The sequence below is a fragment of the Vigna unguiculata genome, chromosome 3 (assembly GCF_037176805.1).
Source record: "Vigna unguiculata cultivar grain cowpea cultivar isolate G323 ecotype 2 chromosome 3, ASM3717680v1, whole genome shotgun sequence".
In the NCBI taxonomy this organism is placed as follows: domain Eukaryota; kingdom Viridiplantae; phylum Streptophyta; class Magnoliopsida; order Fabales; family Fabaceae; genus Vigna; species Vigna unguiculata.
In genome coordinates, this window is record NC_140794.1 from 9,038,302 (window position 1) to 9,065,549 (window position 27,248).

Below are 27,248 nucleotides of genomic sequence, written 5' to 3' on the forward strand. Positions count from 1 at the left end.
TTATGCGGTTCCTTTTCTATTTTTTTTTCAGCATGTTCTTTTAATTAAGTATTTGTAGTTGGAATCAACAATTTATTATTACTTTTTTTCTCACTAGGAAAAATACGTTCCAATCTCATGTTATTCGATTACACATTGGAAAAGAAAATGGGAGCAATGTTTCAAAGACAGAAGTATAAGAATAAACTTGAATTTTTCAGTATAGAGTGTAGATTACAAACAATTTCACTAAAATTGGTAACCCAAAACGGGTTGATTTTTCCAATACGTTTTTTCTGTCTTTCTACATCTTTTTTAATTTGAGTAAAAAGCAAATTTCAAATTTACGCTATGCACACCCTCATTTTAATATTTTTTTTTAATATTTTAGAATACTTACTTAGGAATGAACGCAGTTATATGCAGATAAGAATATATAGAATACAATTCATATACATTTAATTTCGGAATGGCTATTTTAAAATATAAAAATACATTTTGAAATGTTATTTCTAAATATAAAAAATACATTTCGAACTCTTCCTCACAAAATATAAAATGTATTTCAAAACTATTTAGTTGATTCTCATAATTAATTTTAGAAAGATATATTTAGAGAAATTACATTATTTATATTCCCTCATGCAAATTAAATAACACTTAAACCCTATAATGTAAAAATATTCACCACACCTCATTTGTGTCTTTGAGAAAAAGTATACTCACGTATAGTTTTTAAATATGTTCATTTCTCTTACTTTAATAAAAATATTATTGGTAGATCAGAAATAGTATATTCTCTTGAAAGCATACAAATAAGCATGTTTTAACGTATTAGTCTACCATGAGCCAACCTGGCTCACCACGGGTTCGAGCCGGGTTGGGTTGAGAAAAATTTAACTTTTTCAAAAGTGTGTTGAACTCAATTCGGCTCACTTAACTCACGGGTTAAACGGGTTCGAGCCGGGTTGAAGGTGGGTTGACTCACTTAACCCACCAACATTTTCTTAAAATTTTTTTTAAATTTTTTAAATTTTTTTAATAATTATTTACTACTCCTATTATATTTGTTCACAATTTCATATTTTTAAATGCTAAAATGTTGCTTAATTATATTTGAATAGTTTGAATGTTTAATTAATTTGATTGTCGAGTTATATATGTTGATACTTTAATCTTTAATTATAATCTTTATACTAAATTACTCAAGTAATGGTCTTATAAACAGTTTTTTTCTAAATTAGTATGAAAAAAATTGTATAGTTTTTTAATTTATATTTTGTTGAATAGCATGACAGAAAATTTGTAATATTAGCCATTCTTTCTTAGACTATATGGATACTTTCTTGAAAATAATTCTTCATATATTGGTGGTGAGCATGATCAAAATATTGGTTCTTGATTTTGCTATGATTGTTATCTCATGGGTTACTTAAAAATTTATTTAAATATTTGAATACTAAAAAATAAATAAATAAATAATTTTTTTAGGTGGGTTGGTGAGCCAACCCACTTAACCCACCAACCCGTGGTGGGTTGAGCCGGGTTACAAAATTTCTGGCTCACCATAAAGTGAGCCGGGTTAGGTTCACTCATTTTCAACCCGGTTCGTGGTGAGTCAAACCGTGTGAGCCGGGTTGGCTCACTTTGACATGTCATAGATTGTACATCGCCTTCCTCTAAACAAAGCATCCTATGTTTATCTTTTTAACATTATGGAAAAATATTTTTCACGAAATAATTCGTTCACAAAATTTCAAAATAAGATATTTTATCATGTTATTCTCTTCTCAAGTATTTTTAGCTAAGAAACTCAAACTCATATTTCATATTAGTCTATCTTAAATATTGTGGTTTGCAACAACCGTTCCGTTCTAATTTATCAAGAGTGAGTATAAAACTTGAAGATATTTTTGTGTAAAGAATACTTGAGGTAGTTTCTTAGTGAAGTAAAAAATACTTGAACTTTTGGTTATAATTTGTTTCAAAAAAATGTTTTTTTTTGTAAAAGTTGTTTTTTTTTATTTATCGGAAATTAGAAGTTACCAAGAACTAGACATAATTTCGGTGTGGCTAAGATAAAATAGTATAAAAAGTTTTGGATCTCACCTTTTTGTCTTTTCAATAAAAAATCTTTCAAATTATCTTAAAAAAATTCTTTAAGTACATAAAGTTTTTTAAAAACACAATTCAACTTTATTTATTGTGTCTTTTTTCTCTACCAAATATTATATGACATAAGAAGTTTCTCTTCAATGGCAATGACTACACTAAATGGAAGGACATGATCAAGGTGTTCGTTAAATCCACATACTATAATTTGCGTAAAATAAAAAAAAAAATCTCTAAGTTAAAAAGAATAATACAAACAAAGAATACAATCTTCTTCGATCAAAGACTAAAACAAGGGACATTATTAACTCAGTTTTGTCAAAATTTGAATACAAGTATTGTAGATGCAAAATTATGAAGAAAATACGAGACACAATTTGCATTGTTTATAGAAATATATGGTGTGGAAAAAAAAAGTTACAAATTGTAACCTTATAAAGATAACAAAAGATATGTTTAAAAGATGATGAAACACTAGGTGAAATATTTGGTGGATTCCAAATTATCTTCAGTAAATTTCAAAATAACTTTACTATAACTAAATAATTTTAATTTGAATTTTTATTTAAAAACTTTAACTTTAATTTTCATAGTTTTTTATTTAATTTTTAGCCAACATGTTGTTTCAAATAAAGAATTGAAATGAATGTCCAGTACAAAAAAAATTGTAAATAATAATCAATTTTAGTGATTAATTTGGATATCAATTTATAAATTCAAAATTATTAGTAACTAAAGTAGTTTCTATTTTTATTATATATATATATATATATATATATATAATCTCTAAATTGGTAACTAAAATAGTTTTTATTATGAATTGATTTCTACATTAGTCACTAACATTAGTTATCAATATTTTGGTTACCAAAGAAATTGGTCTCTAAGTAATGTAATGGTTCACTTCAGCAGACTTAAGGGAGAGGAACAGGAAGAAAGAGGAGATTCCTCTATTTTCTGATCATATATGCTATGTCATAATTTAAGGGGATATCAGACAAATTACATTTATGCCTATAGTTTATTTTTCAGTTTAATTATGATAATGATGTAAAAATATAACTTTTGAAATTATGTTTACAAAAATAACTAATACCGAAAATTTTAAAATTGTTATAAAAAAAGTTTTAAAAGTAATTATTGATTTTAAATTTTTTATTAAAATTTTTAATAAATATTTTTTGTATTAAAATATGTTATTTTAATGTATTCATTTTAATATTTTTTTCTAAAATAAATTTAACTTATCTAAATATAATTTTAAATTATTTTTAAAAATCAAGAATAATTTGATAATTTTGTTTTTCTTAAACTTAATTATTAATCTATTACACCCATCCAATCAACTGATAAACTTTACTTTTAAATTCACTCATTTTAACCTCTAAATCCTTAAAGTGAACACAACACAAATTTCACCCTCTAATTCACTCAAATTCATCTTCTTCCTCTCCCTCAAATTAATTTTTTCACAAATGAACACACCCTAATTAATCATTTGAAAACAGTATAGAGACTAATTTTTTTTGTAGTTAAAACCTTGGTATATATAATGTTAGTAACCAATTTATAATAAAAATTATTTTAATTACTAATGTGAAGACCAATTATTGATAATACAAATTATTTTAATTACCAATAATTTTTAATTTATAAATTGAAATCTAAATAGATAGTAATTAATTATTTGTTATCACTAAATTTAGTTATTATTTAATAAATTTCTTGTACCGGTCATCTTATGAAAACATAGGTTAATGTTCATTTCAAAATTAGAGAGGATTGTGAGTATCATTTCATTAAAAACAAAGAAGGTGCATGTATATTAGAAGGGTGTGAGTATCGTTTAACACGACCAGTGAAACAGTAAGCACAATTTTTCCTTAATTTCATGTGATAAGTTAATTAACATTATATGTATAAAGATAAATTTTTTAAAACAAACTCAACTATCCTTATCATTATAATTCTATTTTAAAGTAAAATATCAAGAAAACAAATGTAATAAAAATATATTTTACACACAATTACCAAAACAATGTTGTAAACATAATATTTATGGAGGCCATTTTTTTATTGTTATTATTATTCTAAAAACCCTTAACAAAATCCTGATCATTGAATTATGAAATGAATATATCTATGGTTAACAATGAACTTGTCATTGTTGGTAGATGGAAATGATGTTTCTTTTAGGTAACCATTACTTACTTGAGAACGACAAACAATGTGAATTGATTGGAAAAAAGAATTTTAATTGCGAATTTGTTATAAAAATTATAAAAATAAAATATTGTACAAGTGCACGCCCTCTTCCACCACCCTTCATATTTCCTTTACTTTTCTATAATTTATTCCTTTGGAAAGATTGCAGAAAGTAATGGAAGTTCCGTCAATTACGCATTCAACTTCTCTTCATCCAACAACAATAAAGGGTAAAAGGAAAAAACATAATTAAGTTTATGTCTGAACTCTGAAGAAATGAATTCCTCCACATCAAACCACTACATTTCAACTGCAAAACACAATAAATTTGTCTTTTGTTGCCTCATTTTTGTGCTGATTGTGCAATATTTTCATGTTTCATTTCGTTGATTTCCTATGTTTTTTTTTTCAAGAGAAAATAAAGAGGTTGAATCAGTGGTCACATTAGTGTGTTTATGATACTCTCAACTGAGTGGTCTTGGTATGTTACAATATTATCCATTTCTTTATCTTCTACTCTTACATCATACTAAACAAATAATTTTCTTTTTGTTATTACTCTTACAAAAAGAAAAAATTTCCAAACATGTGGAAATTTTATAGGTTTTTTTATACTTATTTATATATTTTTAATAAGCTCAACTTATTTAGTACTTGCAAAAAGAGAATACGTATTTCTTTTTCATAAATGTTAAAATTTAATTCAAGAGAATCTATTTATAATTTACAAATGGATAACTGGTCGTATATTTGTTCCGGTTCTTTCTTTTATTATTTATTATTGCTAACAAATATATAATTATTTATCATTCATCGAAAATAAAAAAATATTGTGAAGTGAAAAATATTAAAAGGAAATTTAGGCCAATAAAGAAAATTTGAATTAATAATAAAAATGAAATATGAATTAAATGTAAAATGTATGCCTTAAAACTTTAAGTTTTTAATTTTTTTAAATGAATTTAATTTACAGAAATAAAAATATAGTGATTTAAAAATGGCTTGTTGCGCTTAAATTTTATTGAAGAAATTAAAATAGAATGCTAGGCTTTATTAAATAATTAAGAGAAAAAACATCGATTTGATTTAACATAAGGGTAGGTAAAATTGTTTCTATGTAGTGGGTTTTTAGTAAAGTTATATAAGTAGTCTTTGGAGCGTCTCTTCTACTTATAACAAAAAATAAGAAGGATCTTGCTTTCCCTTAAGTAAGGCTTTAGAATAAGGAAATGGTTACTCAGAAAGTTGTAACTTTTTGAGCCCACTTAAATAAATTTGATTAGCAAGAGTACACATTCGTATCACTCCAACTTCATAAAAAAAAACATTAACATTTACTTAAGCATTAAGTAGGACAACCACAAGGTTTATCACTATATTAGTGTATGATATTTAAAATTTATATAGGATTATAAATGTTAAAAATATCTGGCCACGAAATATTTATGAATAAAATTGCTATGTAAATGGAGGAGTGTACAATAAGTACTTCCTATTCCTACCGCACCTAATAAAACAATTCTATCTTGGAGTGGAGGAAGGGTAAAAGGAGAAAAAGATATTTAAATCATGGTACATTTTAATTTTTAAGAATTATAAAGCTATTGAATGGGGTAGAACACTTACTATTCATATTTTCATAAACATTTTAAGGTAATTAAATAGTTGACACATTCTTCCGGTTATTTAAAAAAAAAAGTTGAGTTATCTAAGCATATGATATTACCTTCAGTATTTGTGATCAGGAATGAGAACTTATAGGGTCAGATATGGATAGTATTTGTCCACAACAAAAAAAATTCACATATTTATTCGTTGGATACCCATTTAAAAAATACTCCTAGATTTTTTAAAATTTATGGGTACATGTGGATACCCACAAATATTTAAAAGAAATATTTTATAAATTTTTAAAATTAAATTTAAATAAATTACAAAAATATAAATTAAATTTTATTTTTAATTATATTTAATCTAATAAAATATAAATTAAATTTTAATTTTAATTAAATTTAACTTAATAAAATATAAATTTAATTTTAATTTTAATTTTAATTTTAATCTTGTGCGGGTAATTGATATCTGTGAGTACAAATAGTATGATACTCACATCTAATCCGTTTATAAACGGGTATTGAAATATCTACCCATTATCCGCATGTATCAACTATCCATTATAAGATTTTATCTATAGATATCTACAAGCATGGATAATTTTTTCCTCTTTTGTGATATTAGTTTTTCATTTACAGATAATGTTATGAGAAAGGGGAAATTGTCATCAACATTTATTACATACATTTTGTGTTCATTATTATATGAAATACCAAATAATTAGAAAGTTGCATAAACTTATAATGAAGAACGAAAAATTGCATATATAATTTGTATTTTGGTGTCAATAAGTTATATTTTGAAATAGAGTTGTTTCTATAAGTTTTGTAGACTTGTATAAAAATGTTAAAAAAAGTCAAGCATTATTTAGCAAACAAGTTCCAATTATTCATCAGGATAAATATTATTTGAAGGTTAACAATTTTATCTTTATTACGAATTATTATTTTATTTAATCACATTTATTTTAATTTATTCTTATATTTTTGTTCTATGTCATTTTTTAAAATATTGGTGTTCGTAAGTTTCAGAGATTTTTCACTATACTCGATCGATCTGACGAGTTTTTATATATTAGTAGAAAAGCGTACATTATTTGTCTTGCCTTGTGTAGTGTGATTATTTGCTCTCTAAAGATAGTGTCGTTTGTGTCTCAACCTAAAGTTTTTCTAATTTCCTCATTTATAATTTTATGCTATATTCTTATTTTTTGTTACAATAAATGGTTTGACTTATTATTATTTGATTATATTTTTAACATTAGAGAGAAAAACAAGGTTTTTAGTTTATTAATCATAATTCTTTTTATTATGCAAGTCAGAGATAATATTAAAAAATACATTTGTTATGGATATGATTAAGTTACTCTCAAATAAACTTGAAAATTTTATGGATAAATGTTTTTTTATTGTAGGTAACAACAAATGAAATTGTTCCTCACATAATGTTTTATATGTGATTTCTAAAACTACTAGTTTTTCCATTATATTAATGACTTAATTACTCGTTTGGTTCCCACTTTGTTTAGAAAGTTTCAAGTTGATCCCAACTTAGTTTTTTGTTTCAATTGCATCACAAATCTTGAAAAATTGACTCAATTAGGTCTTTTAAAAAAATTACAAACCATGTGAACTATATTATGCATTAATTCGTGATTTTTTAAAAAAATTCTTTAATTTCTCTTTCTAATTTTTTTTGAAAAATCTTTTGTTGTCCATGTGTCAAGTCACGTCAGTGCCATATGGTAAGACATTGTCACATGAGTCAAGTGTCATTGCCTGTGCTTAATTTAATTATTGTATATGTTTCTATGATTCAATTTAATCCAAATATTTTACTAAATATATTGTCCCTTTAAAACTAATTGAGACTAAATTTATCATTTGTACAAATGTTATATTGATATTTTTATTAAAATTTTTTATTTGTATAAATGTATTAATTAATTTTAATGTTATTAGTTTTAAATACTTACTATTTTTGTAAGAACATTTATACTTCATTAGTTTTAATCTTATAAAAAAACATGGATTAATAATATACAATAATAATGTAACATGTTAAAAAATCATTTTTAATAAAAAATATTAATATAATACTTATATAAATAATAGATTTGGTTTCAATGTAGCGAGATACATTCGGTCAATTTTGAAATAAAGATGGGACTAAATTGAATAAAAAAGACGTAGACCTAATTGAATACAAGACAATGACACATGACTATCGTCAGCTCGTGTGAGGTGCTAGGTTAAGTCCCGTAACAAGTGCAACACTCATATTTAGTTACCAAGATTGAGTTTGGAACCTTGAGCAAACTGCCGGTGATAAGCCGAAGGAAGATGAGAATGACATCAAGTCATCATGCCCCTTATGCTCTACACGACACACATGCTATAATGGAAGGGACAAAAGATCGTGATCTCGCGAGGGTGAGCTAACTCCAAAAACCCGACATATGACACTACCTTGCCAATATCACATGTCATACCATGAGACCTGACATGTGAACAATAGAAAGATTTAAAAAAAAATAAAGTTTAAGAAAATAAAAACACGAATTGACATATGTCATGTAGTTAATGTAATTGGGTAAATTTTCAAAGAGAATAGTAACTTAAAATTTTTCAACCAAAATGGAAAGCTAACGAGTAACTAAATCTATATTAATTGATAATTTAAAGAAAATTATTTTACTTGACACCATAGTTATGAATATTATGATTTAAACTTGCCTCCTTCATGATCTTAATGTGCTTAATGTTTAAAACATAAACTTGAGGAAAACAAATAATTAAATATATATTAATTGATGTTTTTCTTTTGATGCGTTGACTGTGTGTCTTTGTATTGAAGAAAATATATTTTTTTACAACTTGTTCAAAATGTTCAGTAAAATTCTAAACCTGGAGCTAATACTATTGCTATATGTAATTGCATATGATTTCATATCTGAAAGATACCATATGAATAATCCTGAGTTAAATTATGTTTCTCATCCTCCGTGATAGATTTTCATCATTAGTCTATATGTTAAATTTTTATAAATCAAATGTTTACAACCATTTTCAACACATTGTAACTAATTTAACTTTTTTTTGTCTTTAGACTAGTCAAGTAGTTGAATCTCTTTTCCTTTGTTTTTAGTTTTCCCTTTTAATTTGGAAGAATTGAACTTTGCACTTTTACTTTATAAAATCAATGACAGCCTGAGGTTCACCCTATCCCTATGGGGTCAAAATCAAAATAGATCTTCGGTGTTCATCAACCACACTTCCACGTACGCACGAATGAGACATGGAAGTTTCTTCACCACCACTTTCTCTTTCTGCATCTCTCTAAGATGGCTATCACAATTTCCATTATTATCTTTTATCTAATTACGAGGTATTAATAGCATAGAAGTTTACATATGAAATAGAAATAAGAAAGTTAAATGTTACATAAATAAACTCATTATTTTAAAAATTAAGTAAGAATGATATCAATTTGGTCATGTCTTATTAATTTTATATCTTTATAATAAAAAATTCCCCGCATGATTGATTCTGTATCAAAAATCTTCTATAACTGTAAGAAAAATCTTGTATACGTACCTATGTTGGAATCTTGAACATAAAAAAAATGTTTGAAGATTGGGATTGGGATTTTATTTTGTTGGATTGTAACTTGAAACTTCCAACCAGAACGTTGAAGATTGGGGAGGCAACCTACTAGAAATTTTGCTTTGCCATTTTTAGGTACTGCAACCAAATCAATCGAAAACTGATTCCCAACTCACACGCCTTTTGTATGAGTTGAATGAAGAAATGATGAGCTAATATTCACATGGGTGACCTAACCATGGATTTTATATGCAGTTTGAGCAATGACAGTGAAAAGGGTAGGTGCAGTCCAGAATATAGAGAAAGCAGCATAGAGGGCACATGGTGTGTGTGTGTGTAAGTGTACCCAATCACATTCATTATTTTGAGTTTTCACGTCCCACACCCACTCCACAAATCACGCACCCTTCAACTTTTTACTTTTTCATCTGCCCCACCCTTTACTCTGCCATGCTTAAGTTCCAACTATCAGTGTTCAAATCTGCATTGGGATTTTCTTTCCCTGGGTTATAGCCTGTGATTATCATTACTTTCCTCCCAAAACCCTAATCTATCAAACTTTGTTTTCGGACATGTTCCTATTTGCACAATCAGTGTCACAATTCTTTTTTTGTACATCTTCATATATCGACAAACAGAGAACCACCACCGGATAAACTTAAATCATATGGGATATTATTCAATAAGATTTATCTTCTAACTACGACTGGAAATACGTAATAAAATTCTAATTATGAAAATAAGTATAAATAATTTTTACAATTTTATTGTAAATAAAGTAACATTATATTTTAATAGCATAACACTACTACAATAAAAAATTTCATTATAAATATTCAAAAAACAGTCTATGATTTTTATAATTTTGTTATTTATTTTATAGATACATTTTTTTATTATAAATAATTATTTTAGTTTAAAAACACGATTAAATTAAAAACTAAATGAAGAAAACGGTTAAAAAAAATATTTTTGTTTAAAAATATTACTCATTAAAAAAATGTATATACCAAAAGAATAATTGATTTCTTTTATGTAATAGTATAGATAAATATAAATATAACCTATCTCTTGAACTAATTTTTCAGTAATCCTGCTTGTAAAATGTATTATTATTTTCATTTATTGGGAAAAATAATATATTTGGTTTTGATATTAATATTTTGTTTGGATGGATGGATAGAATATATAGTGAAAATGAAAGAAAATAATAATAATAGAGTGAAAATTAGTGTTTGGATTAAAGAAAAAAATGTTAAAAAATAGAAAAAGTTGTAAATAGTTGTGATTTATTTGAAAAAAGAAAAAAGAATTGTATTTTATTTTTTAAAATAATGAATAAAATGTCTTTCATGATATTTTATGGTATATAAAATTTGTTCTTATAAGAGAGGTTGATTTTTTGCTTTGAATGAGTGTATTATCGATTATATTTAATTGATGATCCGTTATACTCTAATAGAAAATGTCCAAAAAGTCCAATAGAAAAAGGAAGAAGCAATGATGTGAAAGAATATATGCAGGTGAAAAAGGACAATTTTGAGAATTTGTGTTACCACGTTTACTTTTTCACGATTTATTCATCTCTCATGTTCAGACACAGATTCAGTAGTTGCACATGTATTCTCCTTTCTCAACAAATTAAGGGTAACAACTTATATTTTTCAGTCCACACACTCCAACAAACAAACCAAACACATCTTAAATGTCTACACCCAGCGAGATTAGAGATAAAAAAGGAAAGAAAGAAAAGATGAAAGTAAATGATGTGAAATGAGAAGAGAGAGATAAAAATAGAAAAATGAAAATAAACTGTTTGTATTTTTTTTTTAGTATGCAAAAATCAATAATATTAGATAATGGGGGAGTGGGAATGTAGATTTCTTTTTCTATAATTTTTCATCATTACCTTTATCATTGGCAAATTTATGTATCGTTTTGATATCTGTAGGTATTTTTATACTAGTTCCGTATTGTCCTAAATATTAATTAATTTTTTATAATAAAATAAATATGATATTCGTAAGAATTTAATGGAAAAGATTAGATAATTTTTTTTACTTTAATATCAAATATAAAAATTTTGTATAAATCTTAAAATAAAGTATTAAATAATAATAACATAAATATCGAGTAATTGTTGATAAGAGTAAAGATTTATAATTAGGGTTGAATATGTTTTTAGTCTGTAAAATTGAAATTCATCCTTAGATAAAATTTTGATATATTTTGGTTTCTAAACATTCATGGTCTTTTTGATCCAATTATGATAAAAAAATTTAATGTGTTAAAAGTGTTTTTCAACTGATATTGAGACGACAAACTATGTAAACAAACTCAAATGTTAGCATAAAACACATTTGACATGTATTCATTCATTTTTTAAGTTTAGAACTAAAATGTATCCAAGTTTCGGACATAGATGAAATTCAATTTCGCGTCGAAGTTTAAGGATTAAAAAAATATTTAACTCTTAAAATTTTATGATAATTTTAAAAGTATTTATTATTTTTATAAAAATTGAGAGGAAGACATTTTAGTGAATTGAGAAAAAATAGTAATTATTAGAACACTTAAATTGGTGAGGGAGAATGAAAAAATGAAAAAGAAAACAATCTTGAAATGAAATGAAATCCAAAAGCAAAGAAACAAAATTAAATTAAGTTAATTAATGAATTAAAGATTTATGTAATTAAACAGATAAAAATGTGTACAAAATCTTCAAATGAAGTGAAAGTATAGATAAAAATAATACATAAAATAAATTTTGTAAATTACCTAATAAATAAATAAATAATGTTTGAATAATTTAAAAGAGAAATGTGTATGGAAGAAAGACATGCATAAATACATATTTTTGTCTTTGTACCTTGTTTAAGATAATTAATATTATTTATATTTATATGCATATTATCCCAATATAAATATTGTTTTTATTAAAGTAAGAAGTTCATATAATACCTATAAATAGAGTTAAAAAAATATAGTTTGATACTCACTATGAATATGAATTGAATAGTTTGATACTCCCTTAATCTTCTGGGGTTCCAGGGAATCTTTGTGTGCTACTAGGTTCTGTTGTACTATTCATATTAATACTATCAGTTTGTGTTTGTGTAGACGTATTGGTTTGTGTCATCATTACAAACTATTTTCATTGTTTGGAGAAGGTGCTGCGTTGGTACTTGCAGCTTTTGAATCTTTTTTAGTTGTAACTTTGATAAATTTCTGTGAATTTTTAGGAGTTGCTTTTATATGTGTATGTGTCCCTAAAGATAGTTTTGATACTTGCTTTATAAGACCATCTATGTCTTTGGACAAGTTCGTCTTTTTAGTAGAATCAATCATATGATTCAATTTTCTAGAAACTTCTTCTAGAAGAGCTATTATAGTGTTATTTTGTTCTATAAGGACTGTGTGTACAGGGTCTACTTCTGAAGTAGGTTTTTTATAACCTACAGGAGGAGAGTTTGTAATTTTTTCAACAGCAGTTAGAGCTGATTTGTAATCGGAGCCTAGAAATGGCTGTATGTTATCCATTAAAAACAGAAAAATAAGAAAACAGTGTAGGCAAAACAGAAAAGCAGTAGTAAGAGATAAGAGGCAGGAATCTACGGAATACACTGTAGAGTAATACTTATAAAAGAATATAAGTAATCATAAGGTTCAAAAACTTTTTTTTTTTTTTTACACTTTTTAAACACATATAATCAAGAAAATATGTATGTAAAGAGTGTCGCAATATGCAAAGTATTCCTCAACCCTCAGAGACAGATCAAATGGGATTTATGGCTCTGTTGGCTCTTCTGACCATTTTCATTTTATAAAACAATTTATAATGGTTACTTTTTAAATAAAAGCTAACAATCTTACCATATATGCTGACTGATTTACATATTATTCATTCCACTTAGTATTTGCATTTGTGCATTCAATGATACAACTCTAATCAACATTGGATTGCTTAGAAGTAACGAAATATGATACAAAATGTTGAGCACAACCCTAGCAAGAAAGCCAGGATTTTTGGCCGAAAATATTAATAATGATGTTGCCTTACAATAACAAAAAATAAACAAAAACCCTCACTCTAGTGTCCGGCTGAGACTAATATAATATGAGCCCATTTCAATAAGCTAAAGTTCCCCGATGTGGGACCACAACCATCACAAAAAGCTTTCTACAATGTGCACTTAGATAAGTGGAAAAGTAAAGAGGGTAGAAGGATAGGTTGAAGACCCTCTCTCTATATAATCAAACTTCCACAACCAAAACTACTCATCATCACTATACACTGTCCACACCATCTTGCTCTCTTTCACACTCTCCAATGGCTCCCATCTCAAAACTCATTCCTTTCCTCTTCTTAACAACCCTTTTCTTCTCCCTCCAACTTAATGCCAGAGAAAGCCAGTTCTTCAGCAAAGTCACCCCTCTCACCAACAACCTCAAACAGACAGAGCTTGAAAACAATGAAGGCTCACTTAACAAGCCAGAACAACAACAACAGCAACAACCAGTGTTCATGCCAGAAACAGAAAACAGCTATGGCCTCTATGGTCATGAGACTGGTCTGCACCCTCCCAACACCACTCCCACCACCTTCAAGCCATACAAAACCACCACAACTGAGGAGGAAAACGCCAACAACTTCCACAGCTTCAAGAAAGATGCCTATAACACCAACCAAAATGAACTGAGTGAAACCACACCCACCGCCACTTCTTTCAACACCTACTTCTACAGCGGCAAGGATGCTTTTCAAAAGCAGAATCAACTCAGTGACACAAAGTTTGCAGAAGGAGGATACACCTCCATGGAAAATCAGAACAACAACAACAACAACTACTTCTACAACAGCAAGGATGCAGAGGGAAATCAAAACAGCAACGACAATGCTGCCAATGACAGATATTACAACAGCAACAACAACCACAATGCTGCTAATGAGAGATACTACAACAACAACGACAATGCTGCCAATGAGAGATATTACTACAACAATAACAACAACGATGCTGCCAACAACAGGTACTACAAAACTAAAGCCGTCAACAACGGGGAGAGGCAGGGTTTAAGTGATACGAGGTTCATGGAAGGTGGAAAATACTTTTATGATGTGAACTCTGAGAAGTACAACAACCCAACACAGTATGGTGGTTCATCCAGGGGAGTGAACTCCGAGCAATGGTACAACAACAGGGGTTACTTTGGCAACAACAATGTGAACTCCTATGAGAATAAGAACTCCATGGAAGGTTATCAGAACCAGGAGCAGTTTGAAGATGACCAGGAGGAGTTTGAGCCTTGAGCTTCAGTCATCAGTGTGACAGTGAAGAGTTGATTTTTCTTTTGATTTGGAGTATTCACGGTGGGTGTGGATGATGATCGATGTTTTACTGTGCTTTACATTATAAATTACAAAAAGTGTTAAAGGGTAGTAGAATAAGTTATTAGGGGTTTTTACTTGGTGGTAATCTTATTAAATCTTGCTTTTGGAATTGCACAGTCTATGTAATGATTCGGGAATATGGCATGTAGTATCAAAGCATATGTAACTTTTGCTATGAACATGTTGTGGTTTCTCGCTTTTAAACAATCTTCTGTGTTGTTTTTCTCTTTAAACCGGTGCAATGCAACACAAGGATTAAGGAGAAGGAGAAAGAGAATATAGACCAATAAAAGGAAACATAATTTACTAATTTTAAACCTTCTTTGGTGGTCCAACTGGCCTTACCTACCAACATAGATGATCACAGATACCATTTTCAAACAGTGACAGGGGCACCACACTGTTGAAATTGAGTGATAAACATCATTTTGTTATACCTTTCCTTTTTCACCACAATGGACAAAACGAAGTCAATGATTAGCAATGAATAACATTAATTCAGACTTCTAAATCACTCTCCTTTAGATGCTGATATGCTGCTAATCTGATAAGACCGTGTCTGCTAAATAACATACATACACTAACTCATCAAGAAAATATTTTACATGACAGTTTGTAGAGTATCAATCAATCTTCTTCAAGGTTCTTTTCCATTTAAATTAAAAAAACTTCAGCTTAATTGGAGTAATATCTCTTTTGGTATTTAGCCATAACCTATACAAGCTACCTAGAATCAGCACTTGTCAGTTCCATGCCAATGATGCAAAACAAGATTAGAGCTTCCTCATTGGAAACTATGCACCAATCACTGTTTCTTGGTGGATTAGTTATGCACTGTAGTTGTAGCCAATGGCATCTATGTCATTGGTAGAAAAGTAGAAAACTCCCATTTTGCAACAATTTTTCTAATAGTAGAAAACTCTTCAAACTTACATAAGGTGAACTACAACCTCAACCTCTTGATAACTACAGTTATTGATTCACTTCAACGGTGACTTCTGAGAGACAGAAAACAGTAGAGAGGAATAGATCACCCTTTGCCACAGTCTTTGGACATAAATAAACTGAAGTCAATTTGTAGTTTAAGGTGTATAAAGGTGGAGTTGTTGTGAATTTGGGTTTGTGGAGATGCAATATTAACTTTTGTTGGTTGGGTGTGGAGAGGCATAATAATAATAAATGGAGTAAATTTTCAACCGAATCGATTACGCTTTGTTTCCTCCGTGATTGGGGGTGTGGGAAAAAAAGAAAGTGGTTGCTTGTGCTAGTTTGTACTTTATTTATTCCAAAGGTTGTTATGGTTTGAATATTTAAAACTTGGCCAGAGAAAGACTACTTCACTTGCCGCTTGGATTTCCTTAAATAATTGACGAGGGAAGAAACTTTCCACAAACACTTGGAGCACACTAGGAAGCAAAGTAAATGCAAAGTCTGAGCTATTTTGCCTATACATACAGTGTAGAATGCTACAAGAATTTGTCTTTCTTTGACAATAATAGTATTCATAAATTTGCAAACATTTGCTTGGCATAGTTTTGTTTTATTTTTTCCTTTTCATTCCTATTACCTACTACACTAAAAGTGAATTTGTATTTGCATAGCATGTACCAATTTTCTTAATTGGGATAGTGCATGTTATGAGAGATAAAGGGAAAGAGGGCAGTTGAAAGTGTTAGGTTTAGATTAATTGATGGATAACCTAAAACACCTAACTCCTTTGAGGCACACCAGGGGACACCCAATGCATGGTAATAACCATACACGGCATCAATTAAATAACCTTCACAAATAGGTGTTAATTTTTTAAAAACCTTTCAGTATAGTTGTTTCACATTTCTCATAAAATATCAAAATATTATGATTAAAATATTCAAGGTCAAAGAAATGTTACATAGTTTTTATTATGTATTATGAGACTTATATCAATACTTATTATCGAAATTATATATATTATAATGCATAATAGTGTTTTGATAATTTTTTGGGTAAATAAACATTTTAGTTTTCAAAAATATAAATCGTTGTTACTTAAAGTTATGAAAAAAATTAAAATTTAAAAAATAAAATAAAATTAGTTTACGTCCTTTTATCGTACTTTAGTTATGTCATTAGAAGATTTATTTTAGAGTTCATGTTTATATTTATTTGACATGCTTAATATGATAAACTTAAATATTGATTACCATTTTAGTATTCGAACCTTTTTTTTTCAAATTTTGAATTAAATATATTAAATAAACTTATCATATTATTTTTTTAAAACATTTTTATTTTGATGAATTACATTTTCAGTTACTCCTTGTTAGTCATGATATGAAGTATTAATAAAAAATATTCAAAAAGAAAGATATTTTTAATTAAGATTGTTGAAACCAAATGATATTTAATTGTTTGTTTAATAAGTTAAAACTGGTGCTAATTAACTTTTCTTGCCACCAACTTAGGTCCCTGATACGCTAGGCTTTGACATGTTTTATTAAGGCACAAGCTAGGGTATACTTAGGGTATGCCTGGGAGATTAAAAAAATGCAGAGGAGAAAAGAAATAAGTGAAAATAAAAATAAAGAAAAAAATTCAAAAAAAATTATTTGGTTCAGAAAAAAAGGTAAAAATTTAGTAAAAACAATTTAGTAAGATTTTATTTTATGCTCATAACATTATTTGATCGAAGAGAAATATTAAAAAAAATAGGATAAAACAATTTTTTAAACATGTTATTATTTAAATTAAAAACAAGTCAATACTATCTTATTATTTTTCTTAATTAATAGTCATATTATTTATCATTTAATTTTTTATTATTAATGATATTATAATCATTATGATGTAAAAGAAATCTGAAAAAAAAAACAATTTAAGTTGTCATATTTTGAAGGATTAAATATGTTTTTAATCTTTCATCTTTTGGTGAGAATTGAAAGTAATCTCTTTTAAAAATCGGGAATCAATTTAGTTCTTCAATTCTCTAAATGCATGAATTTAATCTTTTTAATCAAATTTTATTAAGTTTATTTGACGTTTCAATCACATTTTATTATATTATTTTTGTTTGTTTACACCGTTTTACACATTTTTGCATTAATGTTAACTGAGAAAAGCGTTTAAAATATTAAATAAATTTAAAAAATATTGATTTAAAGGACTAAATTCACACATTTCTAAATATGAGAGATTAAATTTATTCAAAATTTTCAAGAAAAACTAATTTCAATTTTCATTAAAAATTGAAAGATGAAAAATAAGGAGCAGGAAGAGAATTGAGAAGAATATGGACTCTTGTTCTGCTATGCTTATGATGAAGGCCCAACTTAGTCTGCAGTCCATCAATTGCTTCCTGTATTTCGATATTTTCTTCCTGCCTTCTCAATATTTTTTGAATATCACTTATATGCTTATGAGTAATTTAAATTTTTATTGTACATAAAATTTATATTTCGAATTATATAAACTGAAATATAAAACTTATGTTCTTGTATAATTCAAAATACAAATTTTACATTTTCAATTATAAAATCTTGTATGCAAAATTTATGTTAGATTCCAAATTACACTCTCGCCTCCTCCTCCGATGGCCTCCGCTGTCCAGAAAGATTTCAGAAATTTTATCAGTGATTTTGTTAAGTTTTTTGTTCTTCTAGGCAACCTAGAGATCCATCATAAGCTTGTAATTCTTATGTATTTTGTCTCTTTAGATTTTTCTCAAAAATCATGTTCTTGTTTCAATGATCTATAAGCAACTTGAAAGTCTTATTTTTATTAGATATAAGATTTGTTTATAAATTTTAAATGTATTTCCAGGGAAATGTATTTCCAAATTTTTTTCTAAATATATTTTAAATTTATAATTTAGTATATATTTTTAGATTAAAAAGTACATTCCAAATTAGAATGTATTATTTTTGAAATGCATTCTTAATTATATAACCTAGAAATTTTTTGAATTATACAATTCAAAATTCGAAAATAAAATACATGTTTTAGATTATATAATCCAAAATATATTTCTGAATTTAAAATAGAATTAAAATTTTTATTAATTTTGTTAATTAAAAATAAAATGATGATTTCATCCTACAGAAAACAATATGGAGGTGCAGAAAGCAATGGCCCTGCGATTTTTATCGCTATTCATTAAGCCTAAAATAATATTCTAATTTTTACACTAACGTGACACTGGATGAACACTAACAAATTTTTAAAACGTTTATGTCAAAATATATATGGTATGTATATGTGTGTTTATTTTTTTATGACAATAAAAATAATAAAGTTATTATTATAATTATAAATATAAATATAAATATAAATGTTTTATTATAATTTTATTGTAGATATTTTTATTTATTTTGTAAATATTTTGTTTACTATAAACAGATATTTTAATTAAAAAAAGGTTAAGTTTGAAAACTAGAAACTGTTTAATGATTATTTAAAAAATAAATTTAGTAAGAATTTTTCTACACCAAAAGTAAAACTTCATTTACTAAAGTTATAGATATATGTATTATAATTATGTAAAGATAAAATAATAAAATTATATGTGTTAAATAACTTCCAAATATTGATAAATTTTTAAATGAAGTAATTGATAAATAATGCAATATCAATGAGAAAATGATATTAGTTACTTTCTTTAACCTAAAATATCTCTCTTTTTAAGAAAAATAAATCATGATTAAAAAGTTCATTTAGTAATAAAAGAGATTAATTTGCTCATGATATTTTTATTCCTTACTTATAAGAAATAAATTACAATCATTTTTACAATTCCGAATTTCAACTTATTTTTAGTATACATGATAAAAAATTAATTAAAATAAAGTACGCCTAAAATTCTCGTTAAAAACTTACATTAAAAGAAATAAACATGTTTTTCCTAAATTTATCAAAGTAATTTTTTAAAATAAAGATCCTCAAACTCTAAAATAAATAATATATCACATATCATTGTTAATTTTAACATACAATCTAAAAGAAAGCTTGAAATCACCTATTAAATATTTAAGAAACATCAAAACCATACAATCATTAACACATCAACCATATATATGTAATCTGTAAAAAATGGTGTTTTGAATTGAAAGTTAAGTTACCAACCACATTCAAATTTGACCATCCATTTGTGATTACTTCTACTCAACCATCTTATTTATGAACAAATTAGTATAAGTATGAGATATTAATGAGAACCCTAAAAGAGTGGTCATGATCAACATAATTAAGATTTGAGGCATTTTATACCAACTATTCTTAACACATAAATCAAATGATGTTGGATCCATTGGAAATGAGGAAGAGAATCACATGTCCACGTGGTGCAAAAGTGCACTAAAAGAAATGTAAAATAAAGTGTATTTGATGAGTCTTTTCAACTAATTTATTTTATTTCCTTTGGTTACAAAAATGTTTAACTAAAATAGGATTGTACTTAGTAAATAAACTTATTTTACTAAATTATTTAAGTTTTTCGGATACTATTAGAAATGAGCTTATAATACTTTAATTTTTCAAGAAAATATCTAAACATTAATTAATTTTAGAGAAAAAATATTTAATTATTATAATAACTAATTTAAATATTAATTTATAAGCTAAAAATTATTCATATTTAAATAGTCACTATTATAAATAAAAATATATAATTGGATTGTGAGTTGATCAGGAACTAGTCTCCAACATTAGTTATAAAAAGATTTAGTATTTAAATTGGTCACTAATTAACAATATATATGCTCACTTGATCACAAAAATGTAAATTAATGAGTTTTAACATAGGAAGATGACGTCGGTGTTTACATTTTTGTAAGCATACATGTAGTTCATAAAAAACAATATAAATGATTTAATGTTTTACCTCCATATATTTATTTAGATTTATATATTTTTTATAATAGGTATAGTTTGTCCATGTTTCGTGAAGTGTAATGTTTATCATGAATTTAGTGTGGTTCCTTATGCTTTGTATTCTTTTACTTTATTTTTTTAATAAATTTTCATTGATGACAAGAGTTCAGATTCTCTATTGGTTTTTTTGATGTTACTCTCTGCTAAGCATTAAAAATACATTGTGTTGGCATTTTAAATATCTTTTTAATATATTTTAAAACATCAAAATTAGTGGTAATCAGTGTATTATGGAGATACAATATAGAAATAACACCAAAAAAACTCAATAGAGAATCCAAAATCGTGATGACAAATGATTGATGGACTTTGAAGTATCAACATGAGATATCAAAGTTCATAGTGATGTTTAACATGATGTTATTTGGAAGTAAGAAAATCAATATAAAAACCTTGAAATTGATCTTATTGAGTATCCTTTTCACAAAATTTAAAACTTCTTGAGGAATTAGTTTTGAATGTTTGTAAGGGATAATTTTTGAAAGTAATTCATGTATTTTAAGAGAAACCCACGAAACCTTTTACAAAAGCATATTAAATATGACTTAATTAATTATATTAAGTAATAATTGATTGTTTTATTTTACGTTTCTTTTTTTAAAACACAATTGAAACAATATAATCAATTATGTTTTCACTTAATTGATTCTTTGCACAAGTAGTAGTGTTAAACGTTTAAGAATGATAATTGATTATTGTAAATGACAATTCATTAATGCAAGTCATGCAATAGTCAATTTTAAACAATTAAAGTCCTAATTAATTATTTATAAAAGTGAACAATGAAAGAAGTGATTTAAAAAAAACATGAACCATCAACACTTAGTTATGTAAGAAGATAATTAATTATCAATTAAAGTGATGTTTTAGAATAATTTATGGTGACCAAACTATAATCAATTATTATTAATGATAATCAATTATCCAACTTACCATTATTGCAATGGATAATTAATTATTTTGTCCATGAAATATTTTTAAACAGTCTCGAAAACCTTTGAACATTTTATAAAAATTGTGGTTAATTAGTGTACATATCAAACCTTTCTTATATGTATGAAGTGCACTCATTCGATCATAAAAGCTTATAACATACCTACAAGGTCAAAGTCTTCGTCATCAAAATCTTTAAACATATTCATTTGATGAACTTATCAACAAAAACTACAATTTAAATAATTTTATATTTTCATTCAAAAAAACCCTGATATACCATATATAGTATCCAAAACTTATTCATAAACCTACAAAACAATTCACTAATACAATATCAATAATTAACAAAACATATTTAATCCAAAATTCCCCGTTTCTGTGAAATTGTATAATTATTGTTCATATATACAATAATTTTGGGTTACAAAAGAATTCAAATTACATATAAAATCAAAACAATATCATAAACAAGAAGAATTTATCCTCAATTCAGTTATTCTCTATTAATTTTAAGAATTTTCACAAACCAAATTATCTAGATAAAAGTTCTCACTTAATTTTAAGGAGAATAGTTTTCCTCAGTGAAATTCCCGTTCTTCAAATCTAAAAAACTAATATTATGTTTGAATGAGTTAATTTAGAAAAATAATTAATTTATTTGAAGAATTTAAAATCTTTTGCATTAAAATAACTTATTTGGATAAACTAATCAGAAATAAATTGAAATTTAAGAAACTTTAAAAGGCATCTCAAAATAATAAAATAGAAAAACTTCAAATATCCACAAAAATATAAGAAATTTAAAACTTTACTCATTTTCATTCATTTCACTTCACTCAAGTCGAGCTGAGTCAGTTTAAACTAAAGACTCAATCAAGTTTGCTTAAACTAAAGGCTCAATTGAATTAATTTGAAAGAAAGTTAAGCTTAATCGACTCAAGTCAAAAGGACGAATTGAGTCACTAAAATAGTTGTTAATGATGCATTTTTTTGTAGTGTGTATAAGAAAATCACTAATAGTAACTAATTTTAAAGACAAAAAATAATTAATCATTATAGTGAATAATCTAGATACCAATTTATAAATTAAAAATTATTGGTATCTACATAGTCTCTAAGATAAATAAAAAATTATAATTGATTTATAAATTAGAATCAAAATACCAACAATTAGTGTCTAAATTATTCTCTAAAAATTAAAGACTAATTTAGACACTAAGTTCTTGATATTTAAAACATTGGAAGTTAATGTTAGAAACCAATTTAAATTCTAATTCATAAATCAATTATAATTTTTTATTTATAAGAAAAATTATTTTAGATACCTTATTTTATAAATTGATATCAAAATTATTTAATATATTAATTAATTATTTTTTGTCTTCGAAATTATTGTTATTCAATAATTCTTTTAATAAAAATAAAGAGCTTTAATAATATTAGTGGAATACCTTTCTGATAATAGTAATAAACAGTTCATTACATACAGACGAAGGAAGGAAGATCTTAATATGGTCATAGACAAACTGACAATAAGTTTGTGTCTTTATGTGTCATTCCCTTTCATCACAGTATATAGTCATAGGTGTCGGATATAATAATAATAAATAATAAATAATAATAATAATCAATTGGGCAATTCATTTTCACATATTTATATAATTCGTCCCACAAATAGGAGACACCGAATGCAGATAAAACTTCTGTAGCCATGTGCATGGATTCCACAATCAACAATCTCTAGATAAATGTTATAACTCATTATCCTCTACTCAAAGTTCGTTTTATGGGTTTGAATTTTAAAAATATATTTTAGTTATCTTCATATAATAGTTTTTATTATATATATTTTTTTAATTAGTGGGTTATATTTTTACACAATTTTTTTTTTGGTTTTATTTTATAGTTGTTTAGTTTTACTATATGTACATAATTAAATATGTTGTGTGAATTCTATAATTCATCTGCAATGTCCATAACTGTTTTTATATAATTCAAGTTAGTAGTAAGCAAAATATCTTTGGATACATCAATTGTATTTTAAATTGTGATTTCGGTTTCTTAATGATTTATATTTTTTAATGATTATTCAATTTCTGAATAGGAATAAAAGAAGGCAAAATTGAAAGAGATATGTAGTTTATAAATCAACAATTTAAATTATAATATAATTTTCTTTCAAATATTGATAGTTTCATTTAAGATGATTAGAAATTAATTTAGAAAGGTTATTTGAAAAGGACTGAGAGAGAAACATGACTACTTAGGAGAACAACATAAATGTTTACAAGGGATAAAGAAAAAAATAAAAAATTATTAATATTTAATTAGACAATAAAACCTTTTCTATTTATATTTTATATTTTAATTTATAATATTTGAATTATTTTGATTAGGATTATTAAAACTTTTAATAAATATTCAAACTAAAATTACCAAAAAACCATTAATTTTAAAAAATATACATAGACAAACTCGCACCCAGAATTTTACTAAAGATGAAAGAATGGTGTTATCTATTGTTCGATATAAATAGAGAATGATAAAGATCCAAGCATAAAAAAAATATAAGTTATTCCATTCAGTTGTATAGAACTAATATATTTATGGTATAATTAGTCGCATAGTACCCAGTTTGGTGCTGAAATTTCTAATTGGTACCCAGTTTTAAAAAAGTCTCAATTACGTACCCAAATTAGTTTAAGTGCACCAATTTAGTCCAAACCGTTAAATGTTTCGAAACGGCGTTTAGAAAGTGGTGAGGTAGCAGTGCAGAAGGGATACGTGTCAAATAATGACATGACTGGTTGAATTTATAATTGTACAGTGTTCCACGTGGTATTTACATTTAAAGGAGATTTGCCCCCATTTTCATTGTCTTCTTCCTCCGATATCTTCTGTCCTAATCCAGTTTCTTCTTCATCAATATACCCTTTTGCATTAGTACTTTTGTTGTATCTATTGCTGCTATAGAATTGCAGATTAGGATGCTAGGCCTAGGTCTCATACTCGCACCCATGGTGGCATGATGCCATTTAAGTTTGTTTGCTTCCTCTTATGAGCTAAGATATGGTGTGAATTTCTGAGTTTGTTTTGGTTAAGTAGAGCAACAGAGATTACACGTGCAGTGAAATCGCCATGGACCCGTCTATCATGAAGCTGCTAGAAGATGATGAGGTTTACTCTATTCTTCTTTCCTTATCTTCTTTGAAGGAGAAAAATTGTGGTCTTAGTCTTACCGATTTGGGGCTTTGCTTATCAGACCACTATGTTTAAATGTTCACAGGATGAAACAATGAATTTAGGGGTGGATGTGGAAGCCTTCCAGGCTGCGCCTAAACACATAAATCAACAAAATTTCACAAAAAACAACCCTAACATCAGAACCCTAATCACAAAATCAGAAAAAAACACAATACCAACCTTTCGTTAACAATGGCCGACAAGTAGCTCTCAAATCTCCACTTCAGTGTTCGAAATGCGCCTTCAATTTCTCCAGCACTTCGCGAAGAATCGTCCACCACTTCGTCTCCCCTGCCTCACCTTTCCCAATTTCACGTCTTCATCACATGCTTCTACGACTTCTTTTTAACTTCTCACCCTTTTTTTTATTTTTTCATTACAAGACATATTTAATATTCTTCCCCATATTTCCACGTCATTAAATTTTAATCACCACGTGTTCCAAATTAAATTTAGAGACCAACCAGTATCAGTCAACGTTAACCTTTCTAACGGCGTCAACTGAAATGGACTAAATTGGTGCACTTAAACTAATTTGGGTATGTAATTGAGACTTTTTTAAAACCGGGTACCAATTAGAAACTTCAGCACCAAACTGGGTACTATGCGACTAATTATACCTATATTTATTTGCCCAAACTTCAATTGTTGTAGTTAGTACATATAAAAATATCTGCAAGAGGTTTTTATTTTATCTTTTAACATAGACGCTAGTATTCCAATTTATAATTTATCCTAATTTGTGTTTATAATTAGCATGCGAGAAATTCACTTTTAATCATTTTAGTTAATTTATAAAAAAAAAAATCATTGATGATTTTAAATTTGTGATGAGTTGACTTTTTTTTCTTATTTAAAATGAAAATTTCTTTATTAGCGTTAAATGATTGATAAACAATTTTATCCTTAGATTTTCAGAATGACATAGTTTTAAAAATTAAATTTGTTATTGAACTGATCAAAATAACGGATTGGTAAATTACACAGTTAAACAATAGATTAATAGTTGACCTTAATTAATTGGTTTATATTAAATATATAAAAAGTAAGAAAAATATATCATATAAACTAAATTTGACACATATTTATCAACCACATACATTCGTTTGGTGGTTAAGTGACAAGCTAATAAGGTTGATTAATATTAATCACCATTTTAAAAAAATGTTTATTATGGAGAGTAATGGTTAGCCTTGCTGGTATAGACAATGCTGCTTATAATTTTTGAAAAAGAAAAAAGTTATATAGGAAAAGACTTTTCATATCAACATAAAGAAAGGGGAATAAAAATTAAAAAGGTTATATGTAGGTTGAATTATAAGATTCACAAAAATTAGATGAAACACTTACTTTAGTCACTTTTAATGTTGAAAGTGACTTTAATTAAAAAAAAAATGCTCAAACTTGTGTATCATAATATCACAAACAAAATTAAGCTAAATAATTTACGTTAGATCAGATGGTACTTAACTTATTTATAAACTAATTAAATTTAAAATTGTAACTCATTTAGCACGATCATTTTATAAACATTCATTTTACATAGCTAAACATTGGTATTTTAAAGTAGAAAATTTCATTTTAAAAATATTAAAAATTCAACTTATAATTGGAAATTGTTAAAAATTCAAATGTGAATTTAAGTATCACATTTATTACAATCAGAAAGTTGAATACTATATAAAAAAGAAGACTTATAAGTTCATTCTATGAAGATTTTTTTGTTAAAGATAATGTTGATCTCTTATGTGAATGAATTCAGGTCTAATTGGTTTTGTATATTTTCAACAAATATTTTCTTAAAAAGATTCACAAATAATATCAGAGTTCAAAGTTCATCTTAGTGATCGATTTAGACAAATCTATACATAAAAGTCTTTCTAATGGAAAGTCATGCATGCATATATCATTACAATAATCTACCAATTGAACAAGTAAAATGGGTTACCTTATTACCTAAATTAGTTTATAAGGATGATTTTTCTGTTCTCAAACAAAGCTCATGATGAAATGTCAATTTGAGAAAGTCTCAACATCTTCCAATAATTAATTTGTGGACTTGTCGTGTATAAGATAATATAGAAAAACAACATATTATCTGTTAATACAAATTTTGTATACATATATTTAAAAGTGGGTGCAAACATCGTCTTACAATCCAATTTTGTAAATTGAATTAGATTTAAAGTCTACTTCATAATATAGTATGAAAATCATGCCTTAAAGTCCATTATGCTTGAGATGAATGTATATATGTC

General features: G+C 26.4%; 1 protein-coding gene across 1 annotated transcript; it reads left to right on the top strand.

Annotated features, from left to right (window-relative positions):
- Positions 1-13,778: 13,778 nt before the first annotated feature.
- On the top strand, positions 13,779-15,114 carry LOC114178976 (uncharacterized). The gene has a single exon (XM_028065143.2). It carries the CDS (start codon positions 13,846-13,848, stop codon positions 14,824-14,826), a length of 981 nt encoding a protein of 326 aa, XP_027920944.1. The 5' UTR covers positions 13,779-13,845; the 3' UTR covers positions 14,827-15,114.
- The last annotated feature ends 12,134 nt before the right edge of the window (positions 15,115-27,248 follow it).

Coding starts and splice junctions, on each gene's coding strand:
- LOC114178976 (XM_028065143.2), top strand. CDS start 13,846: ATGGCTCCCATCTCAAAACTCATTCCTTTCCTCTTCTTAACAACCCTT.